General features: G+C 55.4%; 3 protein-coding genes across 6 annotated transcripts in view; 1 reads left to right on the forward strand and 2 right to left on the reverse strand.

Moving 5' to 3' along the window:
* Positions 1–68: 68 nt before the first annotated feature.
* LOC102099274 (sestrin-3-like) lies at positions 69–7,437 on the reverse strand. Of its 2 annotated transcripts, none has more exons than XM_005527457.2 (9): positions 7,248–7,437; positions 4,329–4,532; positions 3,941–4,123; positions 3,583–3,819; positions 3,387–3,498; positions 3,028–3,146; positions 2,485–2,675; positions 2,036–2,180; positions 69–1,487 (listed from the first exon to the last, which is right to left on the reverse strand). In XM_005527457.2, exons 1-9 carry the CDS (start codon positions 7,311–7,313, stop codon positions 1,398–1,400), a joined length of 1,347 nt encoding a protein of 448 aa, XP_005527514.1. In that variant the 5' UTR covers positions 7,314–7,437; the 3' UTR covers positions 69–1,397. The 2 variants fall into 2 exon arrangements, with proteins under 2 accessions (XP_005527514.1, XP_014111924.1); XM_014256449.2 differs by having other exon boundaries at positions 3,028–3,164.
* A 1,288-nt stretch (positions 7,438–8,725) lies between these two features.
* On the reverse strand, positions 8,726–12,581 carry IL2RG (interleukin 2 receptor subunit gamma). The gene is made up of 8 exons (XM_005527524.3): positions 12,282–12,581; positions 11,316–11,406; positions 10,924–11,111; positions 10,644–10,786; positions 10,376–10,538; positions 9,858–9,966; positions 9,701–9,785; positions 8,726–9,599 (listed from the first exon to the last, which is right to left on the reverse strand). Exons 1-8 carry the CDS (start codon positions 12,559–12,561, stop codon positions 9,396–9,398), a joined length of 1,263 nt encoding a protein of 420 aa, XP_005527581.3. The 5' UTR covers positions 12,562–12,581; the 3' UTR covers positions 8,726–9,395.
* An 817-nt stretch (positions 12,582–13,398) lies between these two features.
* The window catches only part of MED12 (mediator complex subunit 12), a 36,117-nt gene continuing 30,931 nt past the window's right edge, over positions 13,399–18,584 (forward strand). For all 3 annotated transcript variants that reach the window (XM_014256496.2, XM_088062514.1, XM_088062515.1), the window contains exons 1-6: positions 13,399–13,528; positions 13,867–13,971; positions 14,783–14,974; positions 16,634–16,793; positions 17,459–17,634; positions 17,916–18,026. In XM_014256496.2, coding sequence (XP_014111971.1) covers positions 13,430–13,528; positions 13,867–13,971; positions 14,783–14,974; positions 16,634–16,793; positions 17,459–17,634; positions 17,916–18,026 — 843 coding nt within the window. In that variant the 5' untranslated portion in view covers positions 13,399–13,429. The remainder of the gene's footprint in view (positions 13,529–13,866; positions 13,972–14,782; positions 14,975–16,633; positions 16,794–17,458; positions 17,635–17,915; positions 18,027–18,584) is intronic.

An 18,584-nucleotide genomic window follows, 5' to 3' on the forward strand; every position in this document is an offset into this window, starting at 1 on the left:
TCCTGCCTTCACAGCAACCATACAAATTTGGATTCCCTTCCCAACATTGGGCAGAAATAAAACACATATCCATGTCAAACATAATATATTTATAGCAAAAATAGGCTTTTTCTGTAGCTTCCATACACAAGGTTTTCTCCCCGTATATTTACGCAGTAAACAGGTCGACTGAAGCAGCGTGTGCTGGCTGACTCAACAGCTGCCCTTGCTTCAGGCTCCCACTTACAACGGGTGGCTTCATTCCCCTTTTGTGGCTGCTCCCTGGAGCCTGTGCTGGTGCCCTTGTACGTCTCCAGCTAGGGGTTGTGGCACAGGCAGGGAGCCCAGGGAGATGAGGGGATGGTGGTGTAGCCCCTCAGGCAGAAGACAAGGCTGGTGGACAAATGCCTCTGTTCAAATGCCTCTACTCAAATGGAGCAGTCCCAGGAGTGTCCCCCAACCCACATTCGAGGAGAAGCTTTCTGTAGCTTATCTATGCTGACCACAGGCTCCTCCACCATGCTGTTAAGCAAATGATGGCACAGGACCTCAGCCCTCTCATGGTGGTAAGAAGGTACAAACCACATTAACTCAAACACATAAGCCTCCCTTGTTCCTCCTGCCTCTTTGCTGATGGGAAGCAGAGGAGGCACTTAGGACTGCCAAAGTCCCCTGCAGAAACCTCCAGTGCCTGAACACTGTCAAAGACCTTTGCATCCTGGTGCTGGAGAAAGCAAAGCATGAACATGCTCTGCCAGCAAGAGCTTCACAGTTTGGAGTTTGCTGGGTGATCTCTTGTCCATCCCAGAAGGGTTTGGCACATAGACCTAAAGGACATAACGCATAGGCAGCAAGTGCATCCCCTTGCTGTCCTGGGGAAGGGCCCTTGCTAGGAGCTGGAGCTTCTTGCTGCCTAACCCTGCAACTCAGAACATTGCAACACACCCACACACTGCCTGCACTGTTCCCAAGTGAGAGACACCACCCCAATGAGGACAGGTGCCCAAGGGTGGCCTTGCAAGCAGAGCAGCTACTGCAGCACAGGGAAGGAAGCCAGTTCTCCCCCTGCCCTCCCTGTGCCACTGAGGCTCCCACAGCACCCAGGCAAGGAGCATCCCTCTAATCTGGCCCCAGTCCCCACCCACTTCCCTCTCCCCTGTTTTTGGCAGTCCTCCTTGGACATGTTCAAGTCTCCAGCATCTCAGCAGCACGGACTTGCCTCACAGTTTGGTAATTGCACGTAACAGGGCCACTCAGTGACCCCCACAAGGCTGGGGGGGGAACCAACAAAAAGGAACAATACAGTCAAGTAAACTAAATCAAGAAATCCCTCGCCGTCGGTCCCAGCATGACGGGTCCCGCACGAGTTCAGGGAGAGAGGAGGCTGCCCGGCCCCGCCGCAGCACAGCTCCCACCATCTAGGAGATCATGTACTGGGTGATGGCCTGCAACGCATACAGCAGCTCTGCCTGCATCCGGGCTTCCAGGATGAGCAGGTTCACGTGGACCTGGGGGAACAGCAAGAGCGGCTCAGGCAGCCGAAGCGTGCTACGCTCAGTGGTGCAAGTAACTGCCCACCTGGGGAAGTGAGTCTTTTGTCATCAAAATGCCACCAATTTGCCAGCTCAGGCAGCTCCCCTTTTCCCCTCCTCCCAGTCCTGTAGGCTGTGGCTTCTTCCCAGAGCTGCGTGCCAGGGAGTCCCCTGCATACTTGGCACCGGCATTCCAGGCTGGCAGCAGCACAGTCCCTGACACCCACAGCAGCCACTGCTGTGAGTTACAGTGTGACAGAGGGATCGCCAGGAAGCACTCACCACTGGGATAATGACCTTGGAGATGCCTGTGCTGCTGGTGCCCCTGGTCTCATAACAGTGGGCAGCCCCATCCCACACTAAGCCCAACTCCTTACAAACAGCCAGTCTCCATTCCCTCTCACCTGCCTCAGGCTGGTTCGGTGGCTCAAAGATCTCCCACACATCCCCCAAAGCACCCCAGCTTGCAGCCTCTGCCCACTCCCAGCCCCACCGCAGCCAGAGCCAGGGGCCAGCTATCCCACCTTTTCACTGTGCTTGAACTGCTTCCAGAACCTGTCAAACATTTCTGAGTTTGTCTTCTCTGGGTAGCAGGTGACAGTTTTAATGTAAACTTTGAGCATTCGCTCCAGGAGCTGATTCACTTCTGCATAGTCATAATCATCGTACCTGTGGGGAGCACAGGGGCAAGTCATGGCCAGCACCTTGCCTGTGGTCTGCCTGGGGCATGGCACAGCCACAGGGCAGGGGGGTACATGCCAACAGCAACCAAGCACTGAAACCCTGTCCCCAAAGCCCTCTGCCCTGGCCAGAGCAGTTTAGTATCTCTTTCCTGCCTGTCTCAGCATCCAGGCAGGTGATTCACCTCTGTCCCTTCTCCATGCTCATCTGCGTGACAGACTGAGTGTCCTACCCTCCTCCTGCCTGGGTCAGCTCAGTTTTCTCCCCTGGACTGTGAAGTTGGTTTCCCTACCTAATGCCAAACATGCAGTGGATGTAGTTCCAGATGCCACGCTTGAAAACAGAGGGTTCACAGCCCTGCCGCTTGGCTATGGCACTGCTTTGCAGACCGTCCACCATCCTAAACTTCTCATCCAGGAGATGCCCAATGTCAGAGTAGAGCCGGTTGACCAGTGAGAAGCCATGGTCTTCCCAGGAGTAATCCTGTTGAGCACAGCAAGAGGATTTTGCAATTGCAAAAAGGAGCTTGGAGCATATTCCCAGGAAGAAGGGCTGGAGCCCTTGGGAAGCAGAAGAATTCAATGAATATGCTCTGGAGGTGGCTCTGCCCAAAACACAACATCCCTTCTCAAGCAGCTTTTGAATGATTTTGACCCTTACCTCCATGAGAGCCATGTGAAAAAAATCATCAACCCTTGGAGACAGAAGTCACCTCCCTCTTCCCAACCCTACTGAGGCAGGGCCGGGGAGGGGAGGGGAGGGGAGGGGAGGGGAGGGGAGGGGAGGGGAGCTTGGGCTGCTGCCCACCAAGAGATCAAGAGAGCAGGACTCTTACCTGGACTCTGAATACCTGTGTCTGATCCTCGTCGCGCCGGGCAAAGTCCTGGTATCCAAAGTCAGGGTCCTGCATATAGCAGGCAAGGTTGGTGGCACTGGTGACTTCCCCATCAGTATCTGCAAGAGGGGAGAGCCCTGCACATGGGTCAGAGCAGTGCTCAGCTGCCCTGTTCCCAGCTACATCAGGCATTGAAAGCCAGCCCTTGCTCTGCCCCATGTGCATCCCACAAGCCCCAATGAACCACACATCATGGAAAACATTACACATGGAGGAGGAGCAAACACCCAGATGTGCCATATGAACTCCCACCCTGTACACCCACCTCTTAGGTGTCTCTTAGGGTCCCTGCCCCTTACCTTCCTCTCGGTCCTGCTGCAGCAGCCTCATCTCGTCCCTGCCCTCAGTCTCCACATGGATCCGCTGCATGCGTTCCCGGAGGGAGTCCAGCTCCATGCAGGAGTCCAGGGACTGCACAGACACAGACTTGGGGGTAAGGGCAGTGGTCCCAGCAGCATCCCCCCATCCCCTGCAGACACACCCTCAGGAGCTCACCCGCTTGCGGTTGATACGCAGCAGCTCCTGGCTGTAGCTGTTGCCGGCAGTGGCCTCGCAGAAGCACTGGTTCCCGAGTGACAATGGCTTCAGCAAGCCTCGGCCCCCCAGCCCCTCGTCCTGCTCACAGCCACAGCCGAAGACAAAGCTGGCAAGTGCATGGCAGTGTGCCAGGAGGACGACGGCATGCACCAGCTCTGCCAGTGACCAGCTCCACTCACTGATCTTCAGCAGCTTCTGCAGAACATGGACAGACCAGCAATGTGACACAGGCAAGTGGGCAGGGTGCTGACAGCTGCTGTGGACATTGCTGTCCCCGCTGCCATCCTGGACCCTGGCTCATAGCCCTTCCCAGTACCTCAATGTGCTCCTTGGTGATGAGCCATGGCCGGTGTGCCAGGATCTTGTTGATCTCATTGAGGTTGCGGAGTTTGGGGGGGATGAATTCGAGGCCGCGCAGCCACTGTGGGTCACCCCCTGCCCGCAGGAACTGCAGCACGTGCAGGTTCACCAGGTACCGGCACTGGTGCCGGGCTGCTGCCTGCAAGAGCAGCACATTGGCATCCGTGCACAGCCCCCAGCAGGACAGGCATCCCACACCCACCTCTTGCTCAGCCTCCAGGACACCGTGATTCTGGCCCCTGATGAGAAGTCCAGGGAATAGGGTGTCTGCTGGAGGCTGAGAAGAGCCTCACAGGGCTGAGCAGAGCTCCCCCATCCCCTCTGGCAGCTCCCAGCAGGCTCACCATGATCGCGATGTAGTGCCGGCAGTCAAAGGGCAGGGGGCCATCCATGTGCATCAGGTAGTGCTGTGTCTTGAGGAAGCTGTCAAGGTACTGTGGGTGGTAGCCCATCTGCTGGGTCACTGCCTCCAGCCGCCCTCGGCTTGCCAGCACCTTCACAAAGAGGAACTGGGGGCACTCGGGGTCGCTGCTGGACATCTTCACTACCTGCAGGAAACACACTCTGCTTAGCTCTTCCCAGAGCAGCCCCTGCTGCAGCAGCATACCCCACCCAAGCCCAGGCTCTGCAAGGGGCAGAGATCCCTCTCCCAGCTTAGTGTTGCCAGAGGGACACTCATGGCTATCAGGCAGAGCACTGCTCCGTGCCACAGGTAGTGGGAAGACAGGTAGCAAGACACACTGTCAGGTTGGTCACTGTCTGAGACAAAGCTCTGTGTGGAGTGGAAGCAAAGGGCAAGCCAGGAATGATGTTTCTTGTAGTGGTGCAAGGCCAGATCAGGAGAAACATGACACAAAATACATTCCAGAATGGAGCAGCCCATCTGCCTTACCACCAGCATGAAGCTCTCCTGCCCAGTACCAAGATGAGAGAGAGCTGTGGAAAGAGCAGAGGGGCTCCCAGGCTCCTGCCCTGGCAAGCCATATCCTGGTACCTTTCATGTGAACAGGAGCACACAGAAGAGCTCTTTACATGTTGCCCAGGCAGACAGCATGGGAGTGGGTCCTGCAGCACAGAGCACAGCTGTTATTGGATGTGCCCACCAGAGAAAACACAGACAGGCAACTCAGCAAGGGGGGCCCAGACACCCACAGCAATGCCCATGCCAGCCTTGCCCCAGTCCAGCACAGCCCCTCCTGAGAGGGTGGTCGGAACAGAGGGCAGGGATGTTGGAAAGATGCCCAGGCAGCTGCCGTGCTCCAACGGCCGTGTTGCCACAATTCCCCCGACAGCATGGTCTGCACCTGCAGCCTGCCCACCCCAAGGTACGGGTACAGCAGGTGCTAACCCTTATCACACAGAAAGTCACAGCTCCCGCTTGCATGTGGGAGTCCAGGCAGCACCCTTGGATGTAAAGGATGCATCTCTTCTCCCAGGCTTGAACTGAAATCTCTCCTGGGGAATTCTGGCCCTGCTGACACCACTGTCCGTTCCTTCCACCTGTCTCTCCAGTGCAATCACCCAAAGGCTGGTAACTGGAGCATGGCAACAGTGGTGGCATAGGACAAAACCAGGAGCATTTCTGCAAACCATCAAAGCTACAGGGTGTGTGGCAGAGCACCCAGGGGTGAGGGGCAGGCAGAGCAGGGGTGAGCTGTGTGGCAGCACAGAGCAGTTGCACCCACACAGGCAGTGCAGGAAGGTGCTCAGGCTATTTTCCACCATCCTGCACTTCTGGTGAAAACACCATCGCTCATGTGTCAAGAGATTTACTTGATGGCATTTGAAGTGTCCTCTTCACTTCCTCTGGTAAAAGGGGTCCACAAAACCCCAAAACTCAAATTAAAATGGAAAGAGATGAAAAGCACCAGTTTCTCTGATTGACAGGAGAAGATGAAAGCCAGAAGTGAACTGCAAAAGCCCCCTACAAAATCACTCTGCCTGGGGAAATGAGATGCCATGAGGACACCCAAGGGGCTACAGCCACTGGTATTCTCCTCCTGGAGAGCTGAGGTGGAGCCAGGGGTCTTTTCACTTCCCCCAGGGAAAGGTGGTCCCCAGTAAGGAACTGTGCAAGCAGCCCATGGCTTGGCCTCTGGTGTTGCCAGCTCTCCTCACTCTGCTTGTCCAGGTGATGGTGGAGCAAACAACCAGGCAGATATTGGAAGGACATGATGAAGGAAGGAGGGGATGAAGGTGCAGAACAGCCACCTCCTTGGCTCTCAGCCTCTGGCCAGGCTAAACTGCCCACTCCCAAAGGCACCAGCTCAGCCCAGGCTGTGTCCTACTGGCACCACCTGCCACATTCCCTCAGTTCTGCCTCCCCAGCTTCTTACATTGGCCCCAGTGCCACCTTCCTCATCCTCCTCGGCCACAGCCCTCCTCCTCCTCCCCTGCATCCACTCGCATTCCCGGACTGTAGGAGCATCGCCTCCCTTCCCAGTGGAATCTTCGTGTGTCTGAGCGCCCTGAACTCCAACAGGCTCCTCAACTGCGTACCCACCGCCAACCTCGTCCCCCCGGCGCCCGGTGGAGCCGCGGGGGTAACGGTGCCCCGGCGCTCCCGGCCTGCAGCCGTGAACACATCAAGAAGGCAGGAGGTTGAAGGAGCCCGGAAAGCGCCGGGATGTGCGGGAGAGGGGCCGGCGGACCCCGCCGCGCTCCCCGCCTGGCCGGGGTTTATCCCTTCGCCCGGCGAGACCGCGGCTCTGTCGGTACCGGTGGCTCCTCCGGTAACGTTTGCTGGAGACGGTGCCGCGACGGCATGTCTCTCCCGGCCTTTATGCCTGGGTATTCAAGAAGACGGAAAAAGCACGAGTGCCTGCGGCAGGGGTCCCTACAGCAGTGCCGGCGGCAGTGCCGGCGGCCGGTACCCGGGGCCGATACCCGGGGCCCCATTGTGCGGGCGGCGGCGGCGGCAGCGCCCCCGGTGAGCGGCGCAGGCAGTGCAGGCGGAGAGAGAAAAACAAGTTTGATTGGCAGTGATGGAGCCACGGCGCCTCCCGCATCCCGCACAAAGGGGACGGGGACGGGGACGGCACCGCCGCACCGGGACCGGAACCGGGAGCAGGATCAGGACCAAGACCAAACCGCAGGGGGGGGCACCGTGAGAGCGCAGCCTCGCCGGCCCCGGGCACCGCCAGCGGGCAGCGGGAATGTCCCGGCCTGCTGGTGCCGCAGCCGTGCCGGCCCGGTGGCGGCGAGCAAGGAGAAGCCCGGTGCTCCTGTACGGGCTCCGGTGGTGGCGGCGGGGCGGGTCCTACCTGCCCCGGCAGCCGCTGGCATCGGCTTCCTCGGGGGTGCTCCACGCTCTGGGGACACACGATCATGGTGAGCCCGTGCCTTGCCGTGCCGTGCCCTGCCGTGCCGTGCCGAGCTGAGCTGAGCGCAGTCCCGGTGCCCGGTGCCGGTGCCCCCGCCCGGTGCAGCCGCCGGCAGCGCAGAGCCGGCACCGCGGCAGGCACGGGGGGCGGGCCCGCCTGCGCCAATCGCCCCCGCCAGGGGGGGGGCGCCGCCGCACCACGTGGGCAGGGCTGGAAAGTAGCGGGTGCCCGGAGCGCAGGCCCCGCCCCTGCCCGGGGTGGGCGGGGCCTGGGGTACCCCGCCGCTAGGGGGCGCTGCTGCCTGTCCTGGGCACCGCGGGACGCGGAGGGGAACAAGGCCGGGGACCCCCATCCCGGGCTCGGCTGTGCCGGGGTCCCGCTGCGCCAGGGCCCGGCTGTGCCAGGGCCTGGATGTGCCGTGGTCCTGCTGTGCCAGGGTCCCGCTGTGCCGGGGTCCCGCTGTGCCAGGGCCTGGCTGTGTTGGGGTCTGCTGTGCCGAGGACCCTCATCCTTTGCCCAGCTGTGCCAGGGCCCCGCTGTGTCAGGGTCCTGATGTGCTGGGGTCCTGATGTGCCAAGGCCTGGCTGTCTCAGGGTCCAGCTGAGGGTTCCACTCTCTTCTCCCAAGCAAGCAGTGATAGGATGGGAGGGTGTGGTCTTATGTCCCTCTGCCAGGAGAGGCTGAGGTTGGACATCAGGAAGAATTTCTTCCCAGAAAGGGTGAACAGACATTGGATTAGACTGCCCAGCTAGGTGGTGGAGTAATTGTCCCTGGAGATGTTTAAAGAAAGACTGGAGGTGGCACTCAGTGCTGTGATCTGGTTGACATGGTGATGTTTGGACACAGGTCGGACTCAATAATCTCCAATGTCTTCTCCAACATAATTGAATCTGGGATTCTGTAAGAGCAGTGGCAGGGCCCTGCAGTCAGTGTTGGCCAGAAAGGTCTGGTCATCTGCAGGGATAGCAGCAGTGGCTGGGGGCTGCAGGTGGCCCCAGAAGTGGTTGGAGAGCCCAGAGTGGAACCCATTGCCCGGTGAGGTCATAGCACATCGTCTGAGTGTGCAGGGAGCCCTGTGAGATGGCCAGGACGGGACTCATCCATGTGCTTGATGTTGATTGATGAACATGCTGCCACTGTGAGCCTGAGACGGCAGGGCTGACACAGTAGGACTGTCCCCTGCCTTACTGTGCGTGAAAGGTCAGAAGTGTTCAGGATTTGGGGCTCCGCTGGTGCTTTCCCCAGACCCCGCAGGATGAGCCTGGGCAAACCCCTGGTGGGCAGAGCTTTACTGTCACTGGAAACTGGGGACACAGGCGAAGGAGAAGCAAGGCCTTGGGGGAACTGCCAGGATAACACAGTGGCTTGCTGTCTGAGCCAGCACAGGCAGGACACAAGACCAACCACAAAACCACGGATGAAAGGCAAAGAGGAAATTTATTTTCATTACTTCATTGACTGGAGGATCTCCCAGGCAGCACCCAGGCAGAGGAACATAAGCAGGGATGCAGGCACTGTGGATCTTGGTCCACCCTAAAGGATCACTGAACCTGCTGTTTCTGCCTGTTTATCAAGGATTTGTGCAGTTGTGGTTTACCACTGTGATTTGATCTTTCCCACAGCAGGCCAGGAATCTCAAGCATGTTAAATAAGGTGCCACTAAGTCTACCACAGGCCTGTGTTATCTAAACACAGAAGTTCTTCTTACTGAACACACAAAGCTAAACAACGATGAGTCTGGTACACGTGTTTTCGTAGATCAGCTGCAAGGCACTCGAGCATGTTTACAATCTTTCTTGCCTATCTTTCCTTATTTTTCCACACTTGGACCCCCTGAGACTCCTCATCCTGTGTGTCCCCATCAGTTGGCCAGTGGCCCCTGTCTGCTCAGCTGCAGCTGCCCACTTACCAGGACACGTCCCTGGGTGTGCTTGTGGGCACCCTGGAGCAGGTAGGAGGACTTGGCAGGAAGCAAGACCAGGGACCCAGGGCATTTGGCAGAAGCATAGCAGGAGCAGGGCCTGAGGAGCAGTAAGGTTTGGGAAGCAAAGCTGAGGAGAATGGGGGATGCAAGGGTGCAGGAGTGTGTCACACTCTCCCGTAGCTGTTCTGGTAGGGGCTGTGCTCACTGGGGGTGGCTGGGGGCCCAGGCATTGGAGGTGGTGCATGATTGCTGCTGTCCCAGAGGTTCTCATGGCTTTCCTTGGGTGGCAGCTCAGTCACATAGCAGATGTTCTCACTGTAGTTGGTCTTGAAACTCTCCATGACATCTTTGGGGACTCCAGCCCATTCCTCCAGGGAGCAGAGCAGGGTGAGAGGAGCTGCCACCCAGCTCAGCCCCAACCCCACACAGAAGGGGTGGGCCCAGGGCAGGGCTGCCTGTACTGTCTTACCTGGAAATTGCCATTGTGGGTGATGAACAGCTCATCAAAATTCTTGCTTGGGTTGGGAATTCGGGGCATCAGGATGACCCATACCCTGTGCAGGGAGAGGTGTGTTAGAGGGGAAAAGCCCCAGTGCTGCTGCCCCCAATCAGCTCCCCACACTCACCTTTCTGTGCGCACCAGCAGGATGACAAGGACCAGCAGGAGCAGGCAGGAGGCAATGGGGACCAAGACTGTACGGATTCCAAACCAGTGCAGCTGTTCCTCCACCGTGCCTGGAAAGAGTGGGGCTGAAACTGACCCCTGGACAGCACACCACTGTGGCAGTGGGGTGGGCCTGCAGGTGGTTCTTTTTGAGTGGCCATGACTGGGAACAGAGGATGGAGAAGGGGCCTGTCCCCAGGCCCTGCCATCCTATCACTGTAACTAGCTGGTGACCCTGTCCTGCCCAGCCATGCCCTCCGGTGCTAAGAAGACCCTGGCAAAAGTCAGCAGGTCCCACTGGTAGGGTGTGTTTTGCTTCCAGAAGTACAAAGTATGCTGCTGCTGACACCCCACATACCAGATGGGTCTTGCCCCTACAGCTGCTGCCTCAGGCCATTCTCTACTTGCTTGGCCATCTCTCGCCTGCGAGCCCTGCCATGCTCCAGTCTATCCTATCCCACTGCAGCCCTCAGAGCATACCCTTGCTGGTGGAGTTGCTTCCCCAGATGACAGGAACGCTCCACTCGCTCCAGAACTGGGTGCTGCCACAGTATTTGTTGATCTTGCTGCGCACGTAGAACGTGTAAGACTTCTCATAGTCCACGCTGGGTAAGGAGAAGACATCTCCATTCACCAAGAGCTCCTGCAGAGACATGAGCCCTGTGCTGCTGGCTGGGACCACCCTGGCAGCTGATGCACAGCTCACCCCCAGGCACAGCCACAAGGGTGCTGTGGCCAGAGCTCTCACCGTCCAGCTGGTGTCCTTGTTGCTCTTGTACTTGACAGCATGCTCCAGGCACTTGCCTTTGGGGTATGGGGAGTCCCAGGTCAGCTGCAGCTGATTGTTGCTCATGTTGTGGATGGTCAGGTTGACTGGTGCCGCTGGTTTCACTGCAAGATACAGGTAATGCCTAGTGAGGGCTGGCCCCATGCCCCAGTGGCCCTGCTGCCAGCTGGGAACTCACTGGGGAGCTCTGAGAACCCACAGCCCTGCAGAGGAGAGGGTGGTCCCTCCCACCCCTCTGTACCCAGGTCCTGCAGCAACATGCGCTTGCTGGGGATCTCCAGGGTTTTGCCGCCAATGCTGGCATTGATGAGAACATGGAAAGGCTGGAACTGGATGAGCTCATTCTGCTTGAAGTGGCAGCCGACCCTGACACCCTGGTCCTGCAGGTAGTGCTTGCACTCCACCTCCTTGTCAGATGTATTCTTGTACCTGTGCCACAGTGGGTTACCAGGACTCCCCAAGGCCTCACATGCCCCAGCTCCCCAGCACATCTCATCCTGCTTGCCCTGGACACAGAGCCTGCCCCACCCTGGGCTTGGGGAGGCGAAGCAGGCTGATGCCAGGATGCAAGCCCCCCTGCTGCCAGGGACCCACTGCTGGACACTCTGCTGTAGGACTGGCCAGGGCACCTACCAGTAGAAGAGGGAGTAGTTGACTGTGGGCATCTCTCTGCTCCCCCACATGCAGGTCATGTACTCCTCGTTGAAGAGGACACACTCCACCCCTGCAAGCAACAGACATTGCTGTGCATGGCAGTGGCGGGTGGCTGAGCCAGGCCCCAGGGGTGTACCGGAGAGACATGGCACATGCTAGATCCCTGAATCCTGGATATCCCTATGAGCCTCCCTCCATGAGAACCAACCAAACTCATCAGCCAGCACTGCAGGGGCCCTAGAAAGCCCCTGCAAAAGAAAAAAAGAAAAGAAAGCCAGAGTCCACCTGGGTTGTAATGTAACACAATGGCGCAAACAGGCTGTTTCTACACGTGGAGATGGAGGGCACCTTCCTGGCAGCCAGGGAGGTCCAGGGATACAGAGGAGCTTTTTCCACAGAAATCTGTTGCTTTATTGACAGCCAGATAAGGAGTGGATTTTTCTTTCAGAAAACAGTGGTTGGGATGAGAGTGCCAGGTGGAAAGAAAAGCCTCAATGTCCTGTCCCCTTCCTCTGCGCAGCGCTACTGAGGTGACCAGGAAGGAAAGGGCAGCTGGTGCAGATCCACTGACCATCCTGGCCAGCACCCACACGTAGCACAGACCAATAGGATCTGCCAGTAGAGTGGTGAGGCAGGAGCACTGCAGGACTAGTAGCCAGGGGCTGGCGGGGTCAGAAATGCTCCAGCACTGCAGTGGGTGTGAGGACACCCCCCAGCAGGGCTCCCTGGTACAGCCTGACCCTCCTGGCAGCCCAGTTGCAAGAGACCATATAGGTGCCGCAGGTCTTGGGGAACATCAGGGGTCGCAGGGTCCCTGGTGTGTGCCACAACAGCGTGCCAGCCCACACAGCCCCACATCCTGTCCTCGCCCGCCATCACTGGGGAGCTCCATTCCCCAGCGCCACCCACAAAAGGGGCCTGTGGCCTTCCCATGTGCCCCCTTACCTGGGTGGCTGTGGACAGCAGCAGGGTAGGGACCCGGCCCACAGAGGAGGAGGAGGAGAAGGACAGGAACGAGGAAGGTGCCAGGAGCCGCCATGGGGGCTGCTGACATGGGACGCGTGCGAACAGCCTCACCCAGGACTGCCGGCTTCCGCACCACACTGCTTCCTGCCCCACGCACCGCCTGCACCGGGGGCCCCCTACGTGCTGCCCCATGGGCCACCTTATGGGGGCCATGGCTCACTCCAGTGGGGCCCCACAGCTCATCCCAGTGGGACTCCATGGCTCATCCCACTGGGATACCACAGCTAACTCACTGGCACCCCACGGCTCGTCCCACTGGGACTGTCACCCTTCCTCCTCAGTTCCCATGCCTCACAATTTCTTGGACCTCCCAATTCATCTTGCCGTGTTCCCATGGCTCACGCTGCCGTGGTGCAGGGATCATCACCGCTGGTCTGCCCCAGGAGCATGGCTGGGATGGGGATCCCAACGCCCAGCCCGCCTGGATCCCTGGGAGCGTCATTGGGAGGCACTGTGGCAGTCAGAGGAGGAGGCTGCAGGGAAAGAATCACAGCGGGGCTCTCTGTGTGTGACAGTACGGCCGGTGTCCGCGGAGGCTGTTGCCAGTGCGGTGATGGCCGCACCGGGGGTACTGGTGGCCGGCGTCCCGGGAGTGCCCCGGTGTCGGGGCCGGGGGGCAGCCGGGGCTGGGGGGGGGAGTGGGGTGCCGGGTGTGTCACGTGATGCCCTCGGGCTGCCCCGTCCCTCTTCGACACTTTCCGGCTTCGCTCGACCCGGGCTCGGGCCCTCGCGGTTCTGCTCGGGACGCTCCTGCGGCGCTCCGCTTTTTTTGTCCTCGCTCGTCCCTGCTTCGGAGACGTTCGGCTCCCTCCGTATTCTCTCGGCTCTCTCCGGCTATGTTCGGTGCTCTTCGTCTTTCCTCGGTCCAGTCACATCAGTACTCGGGTCTCTCCGTCAATATTCGTCACTCTTCGGCAACACTCGGACCTCTCCGGCAACGCTCGGAACTCTCCGTGCTCCTCCGTAGCTCCTTCGGCGGCGCCCACCTGCCCCGGCGCAGCGCGCAGGCGCGGGCGGCCCCGGCGGCCCTTGTTGTGGCCCGGCCGCCCCCGCCCGGCCGGCCCGCCATGGCGGCCTTCGGCGTCCTCAGCTACGAGCACCGCCCGCTCAAGCGCCCGCGCCTCGGCCCGCCCGACGTGTACCCGCAGGACCCCAAGCAGAAGGAGGTGCGGGAGTCGAGTGTGTTGGGGGAACCCGGGGTGCTGGACCGCTGTGCCGGGGCCGGACCTGAGGAAGCGCCGGGTTAGCGGCGCAAGGGCCGGCAGCTGGGCGAGGGGGCCCCGTCCCGCCGGGCCCCCGGGGGTGGGGGGACGCTGGCCGGGCCGGGGGAGCCGCGGTACCCGTGTCCCAGCGCTGCCCTGGGCGGTGCCTGGTGGCGAGGGCTGGGGGAGGTCGGGGGAGCAGCCAGGCCTCGCTTCGTTCAGACCCCGCGGTGGGGACAGAGGCTGCGGCGGTGGGCGCGGAGGGGCCGTGCCGGGCCCTGCTGACCGTCCTTCCCCCGCAGGATGAGCTGACTGCGCTGAATGTCAAGCAAGGCTTCAATAACCAGCCGGCGGTCTCTGGGGACGAGCATGGTAGTGCCAAAAATGTCAATTTCAACCCGGCGAAGGTGAGAGACATCCCGACGGTCGAGGGGCGGGTTTGGCAGGGCAGGCTGCTGGATCCTAGACAGTCCTGGGTCTCGTTCCTTCCTTGTGTCGAGAACTAAGAGATCTTTCCCTTTTGTATGGGTGTTTTTAACACTTGACTCTCCGTTTCTGTAGAATGCAAGTTCTGCATTCGTTTAGAAGTGTGTTTCACCTCTGAGAGTGGGTTCTTGTCTGGTTCAGTGCATCTTAGGGGCAGGTCTGTGTCTGCAGTCTTCGTTAAGCCAACATCTAGGACTCCTTAAATTCTGCAACTAAAGCACAAGGCTGTGATAGTAGGAGAGGGAAGCTTCTTACTGGTTTGCTTACATGATGGCCACGGTAAAAGGAAAGTACGATTTCTTGAATCATTTGGAAGTTTAAAAATGGGAGTTATATAATAGGCTTCAACTCCATTTTTTCAGTCTCTGAAATCAAGATGTTGACTTCCTGACAAAACTACTGGTAATGACCTGGGTTGGAAGGCAATCAATAAGCACAGGATATTTGTTTTCCTTGGCTGAGTTCTGTCTGAGAAGCCTTCAGTCTGGTTTGACAAGTATTTTTAAAGGGTTGTGTCCATCTCAACTTGAGTCCCTGCTTGATTATTGTATGAGTTGTCTAGACGAATTCATCTCTGTGAGTATAGTAAAAAAGTTATTGGCAGTTATTTTGTGTTTCAAAAGTTGGTACTGGTGAGACTTCTGGTAGGAATGATAAATGATATTTTAAGCACACTGATCAGGTCTTTGACCTCTGAAATATAATTACTCCTTTTTTTTTTTTCTTCTCCAGATCAGCTCAAATTTTAGCAGTATTATTGCAGAAAAGCTGCGGTGCAACACCCTGCCTGACACAGGGAGACGGAAACCCCAGGTCAATCAGAAGGATAACTTTTGGCTGGTGACAGCACGTTCTCAGAGTGCCATAAACAACTGGTTCACAGATCTGGCTGGAACTAAGCCACTCACTCATCTTGCTAAGAAGGTATGTTACAGGAGAGGCAGCCTGTCAGGGCAGAGAATTTAATCTGTCCTTGTTTCTAGAGGTTTTCTGAAGGTCTTTACTGTTTGGAGAAGTTTCTTGTCTATACATCTTATGAAGCTTTCAGCTTAAAGAGTGGATATAGAATTTGTAGTGCCCTGACTGTTGTCCACACTTTGAGAACTGGTCTCTTGTCTGTTATTTGGAGGTGTGTTCAACTTTGCCTTTTGGCTTGTAGGACAAGACTGATTTATTTTAAGGTTCAGTTGTTTTTCAGAAGAGCTGCCACTGTTGCCTTTGGTGTGTTGCTTAGATTAGGACATTTCTGTTGTGGAGGGTTTTCCAAGTTCTCAAAAGTCATAGTGAGAATTACTGAAAATATTCAACTAAATGACTTCCCAGACTTCTGTCGCAGTGAGGTGTTTCTGCTTTTCAGCAGAGGAGAGTATGTGTGCTATCACTTGGTCCTGGCCAGGCTACAGTATTTCTGTGCTCTGGAGTCTAGGCAGATATTTCCCTTACAGCTATCAATTCTGTAGAATATGAAAGAGGGGTCTTACTCTGGCATTTTATTAGGCCTGATAGCAAGGGAGATAGCTCTCTCTCAGGGGAGGCCTACAGACAAGATACTTGTGAATCTCGTATGCACTGTGGAGAAAACATAATTCCCAGTTGCAAAATGATCATTCCTGGGGGGAAGATGTAGTAATCAGATTTTCCTAGAATCTGACTCTCTATAAACTTAGTCATTCTTTGCATTTTGGCTATCAGTTTCCTGAGGTCATGGTGAAAGCTTGAACCTTTCAAGGTTTTTGCCTGTTTTCCTGCAATGAGCTCTATCCATTTTCATGAACTTTGATGTGAAAGAGCGACGCCAAATAATCTGACTTTGAGGCATCAGAGAGTAATTGGGAACAATGTAGGAAACATAGCAGGTAAATGAACATCAGTAGTTCAGGGACTTAAAGATACTTGCCAAATGGGCCTGGTTTTTGTGAATATTTTTCATTCCTCTATGATAACCCACATACTTTTGCTCTCTGGAGTATTGTGTGGAAATGAGCCCCACAGCTGTACTTTTCACTGTCATGTGTTATTGCTTCCTGGTTTATAGTCCTGCAGTCTGATGATTTCACTGGTATCCTCCTGTGTTGGATCTTGAATTTTTAATCTTGGATTAATGAATTCCTTCCTCCTGTGTACTCAGTTCCCTGTTTTTCAAAGTCTTCTGTTGAATATTCATGATATTGTGAGACTTCTGTAACCACTTGGTTTTGTGTATAAAACCATGTCTTCACTTTGTATGGCAAATATTCCATTACTGACCCAGTCCTTAGTCTGTGTCTTTCACAGCTCTTTATGTGCTCTCTGGAGGATAACCTCCAAGGTGTTTACAGGACTCAGGGCATGGATTTACAGTGACATAATTATATTTTCTGTCTTCTTTCAATTTTTTTTGAAAAATTTTCTGTTTGTACTGAAATGCAGCTCTGGTTCTGCTGCTTTCTGACCATAAGTGAATTTTGGCAGCAGGTTATTTTGAGGTAGAGGTACAGTGTTGCTCTCTTCCCTTTTTACCTTTTTCATGCCTGCAGCAGGTATAGCTGCTTTAGTTCTTATTCTAAGTGCTTGGTTCAGTTTTCCCTCTCCATTTTATTACAGGTGCCCATCTTTAGCAAGAAGGAAGAGGTCTTTGGTTATTTGGCAAAATACACTGTCCCAGTAATGAGAGCAGCCTGGCTCATCAAAATGACTTGTGCCTATTATGCTGCCATCACGGAAACGAAGGTGAAAAAGCGTCATGTCATTGATCCTTTCATTGGTAAGCACTCTGTGTGCAGCACTGGGTTTGTCCATTCCAGCTGTTTCCTTCTAAGCCTGCTCTTGATTAGTAAGAGGTAGCCTGGAAATTCATATAAACTTTCCTGCTGATAAGTCCTTGGGTTCTGATGTAATTAACTGTCTGAACAACAGGTCCACCTGTGAAAGTACTCTGAAAAATAAGTCTGAGCAGCCATTAATACTTTGTGGGAGCCTGACTTTTCTTTCTCCCTGTTAAGTTCTACTGAACTCCTTTGCTGCCTAACCTGTTTTTTTCTTACCATACAAAGACTGTAAAGCTGTCATTTAGTGATGACTGATTAGCTACTTCCCAAGTGAGTATGTACATTTCCCAGAGAATTTTGGTATGTTACTCCCTGTTAGTGTTTCCAATTTCATTAAGCATTACTGGATCCAACATCCTTTGCATACTGGTAGGAATGATAAATGATATTTTAAGCACACTGATCAGGTCTTTGACCTCTGAAATATGAATAGAATATCTTCTAGACCAGATTGCTGTGGTCTAGAAGACTTCCTCTGACTGTGTTCTGGTTTTTGGTTTGTTTTTTTGTTTTTTTTGTTTTTGCTTTCCACCTATGCACCATCCTAGTTCTTTCCTACTCCTCTTTGCCACAGTGCTCACTGCTAACCTATTTTCTCCAGAATGGACACAGATCATCACCAAGTACCTGTCAGAGCAGCTGCAGAAAATTGCAGAGTTCTACAGACAGCTCCCAGGACAAGGCTGTGGTTCACCATCGGGACCGGTGCCCCAAGAGGTGGAACAGGCTTTGAAGCAGTGGGACTACAATGAGAAACTGGCTATGTTCATGTTCCAGGTGAGGGACTGGTGGGGGGCTGCTGGGTCAGTGTGAGCAGAGGAGGGCAAAGGGAGTGGATGCCAAGTGATTTATTTCTGCAAAATGCTTTCTTTCTGTGAATAGACCACTAGGACTAGATGCAGTTTTGGGCTCAGTAATAGGACAGGGGTAGCACAGAACTGTGAAAAACTGCAGAGTGATTTCCACTGTTGGAGTGCAGGCTGCTGCTAGTCTTCCCTACCTTAGTGGTGGTTACTTCAACTTCCATCTTTGTTTGCTCTGCTTTTATCTTCATGCAGGATGGCATGCTGGACCGGCATGAATTCCTGACATGGGTCCTCGAGTGCTTTGAGAAGATACGGTCAGGAGAAGATGAATTTCTGAAAATGCTCCTTCCTTTGCTGCTGCGGGTGAGAAATGCAGTCTTAGCTTGCTTTAGGAGAGCACTGACTTCTGTTTTGGCCATCCCCTTCGTATTACCTAAGGGGATAATGAGTTATTTTGCACCAAGAACACCAGGGAATGTCCATATGAGCATCCTTCTTAGCTCATGCAAGGATGTCTTTTTAGTCCTGCTCTTTTCTGGTTTTTATTCTCATTTACCCTTTTTCCCTGCACTGGACTTGATAATCCCTGCCCATGCCACAACTGTGATAGTTCCACTGATTGTGCACCAGTACATGGAAACTGCTTTTTTCTTTCTTTCTCTTGCAACAGATTCTGGGCAAACCTTTGAAGCTCTGGGAAGGCTGGGTGTGGGTACATTTTTATACATTAAGTCATTGCCAGGGAGCATTTCAAGGGTTTTTTTGATGCTTAGCAGCCAGTGGGTGATCCATGATGCTAAGGAGCTCTCTGTAAAAAGGAACTGCCTCTGCAAGGCAGTGTCACACAGTACAGTACTTTGGGAAGGTCAGGTTTTTTCTTGTGTTCCTTGTGACAAGGATGTTTGCCTCTCCTTCCATCTT

The sequence above is a fragment of the Pseudopodoces humilis genome, chromosome 15 (assembly GCF_049639895.1).
Source record: "Pseudopodoces humilis isolate 2021_Gansu_Grassland_sample_001 chromosome 15, ASM4963989v1, whole genome shotgun sequence".
NCBI classification, from domain to species: domain Eukaryota; kingdom Metazoa; phylum Chordata; class Aves; order Passeriformes; family Paridae; genus Pseudopodoces; species Pseudopodoces humilis.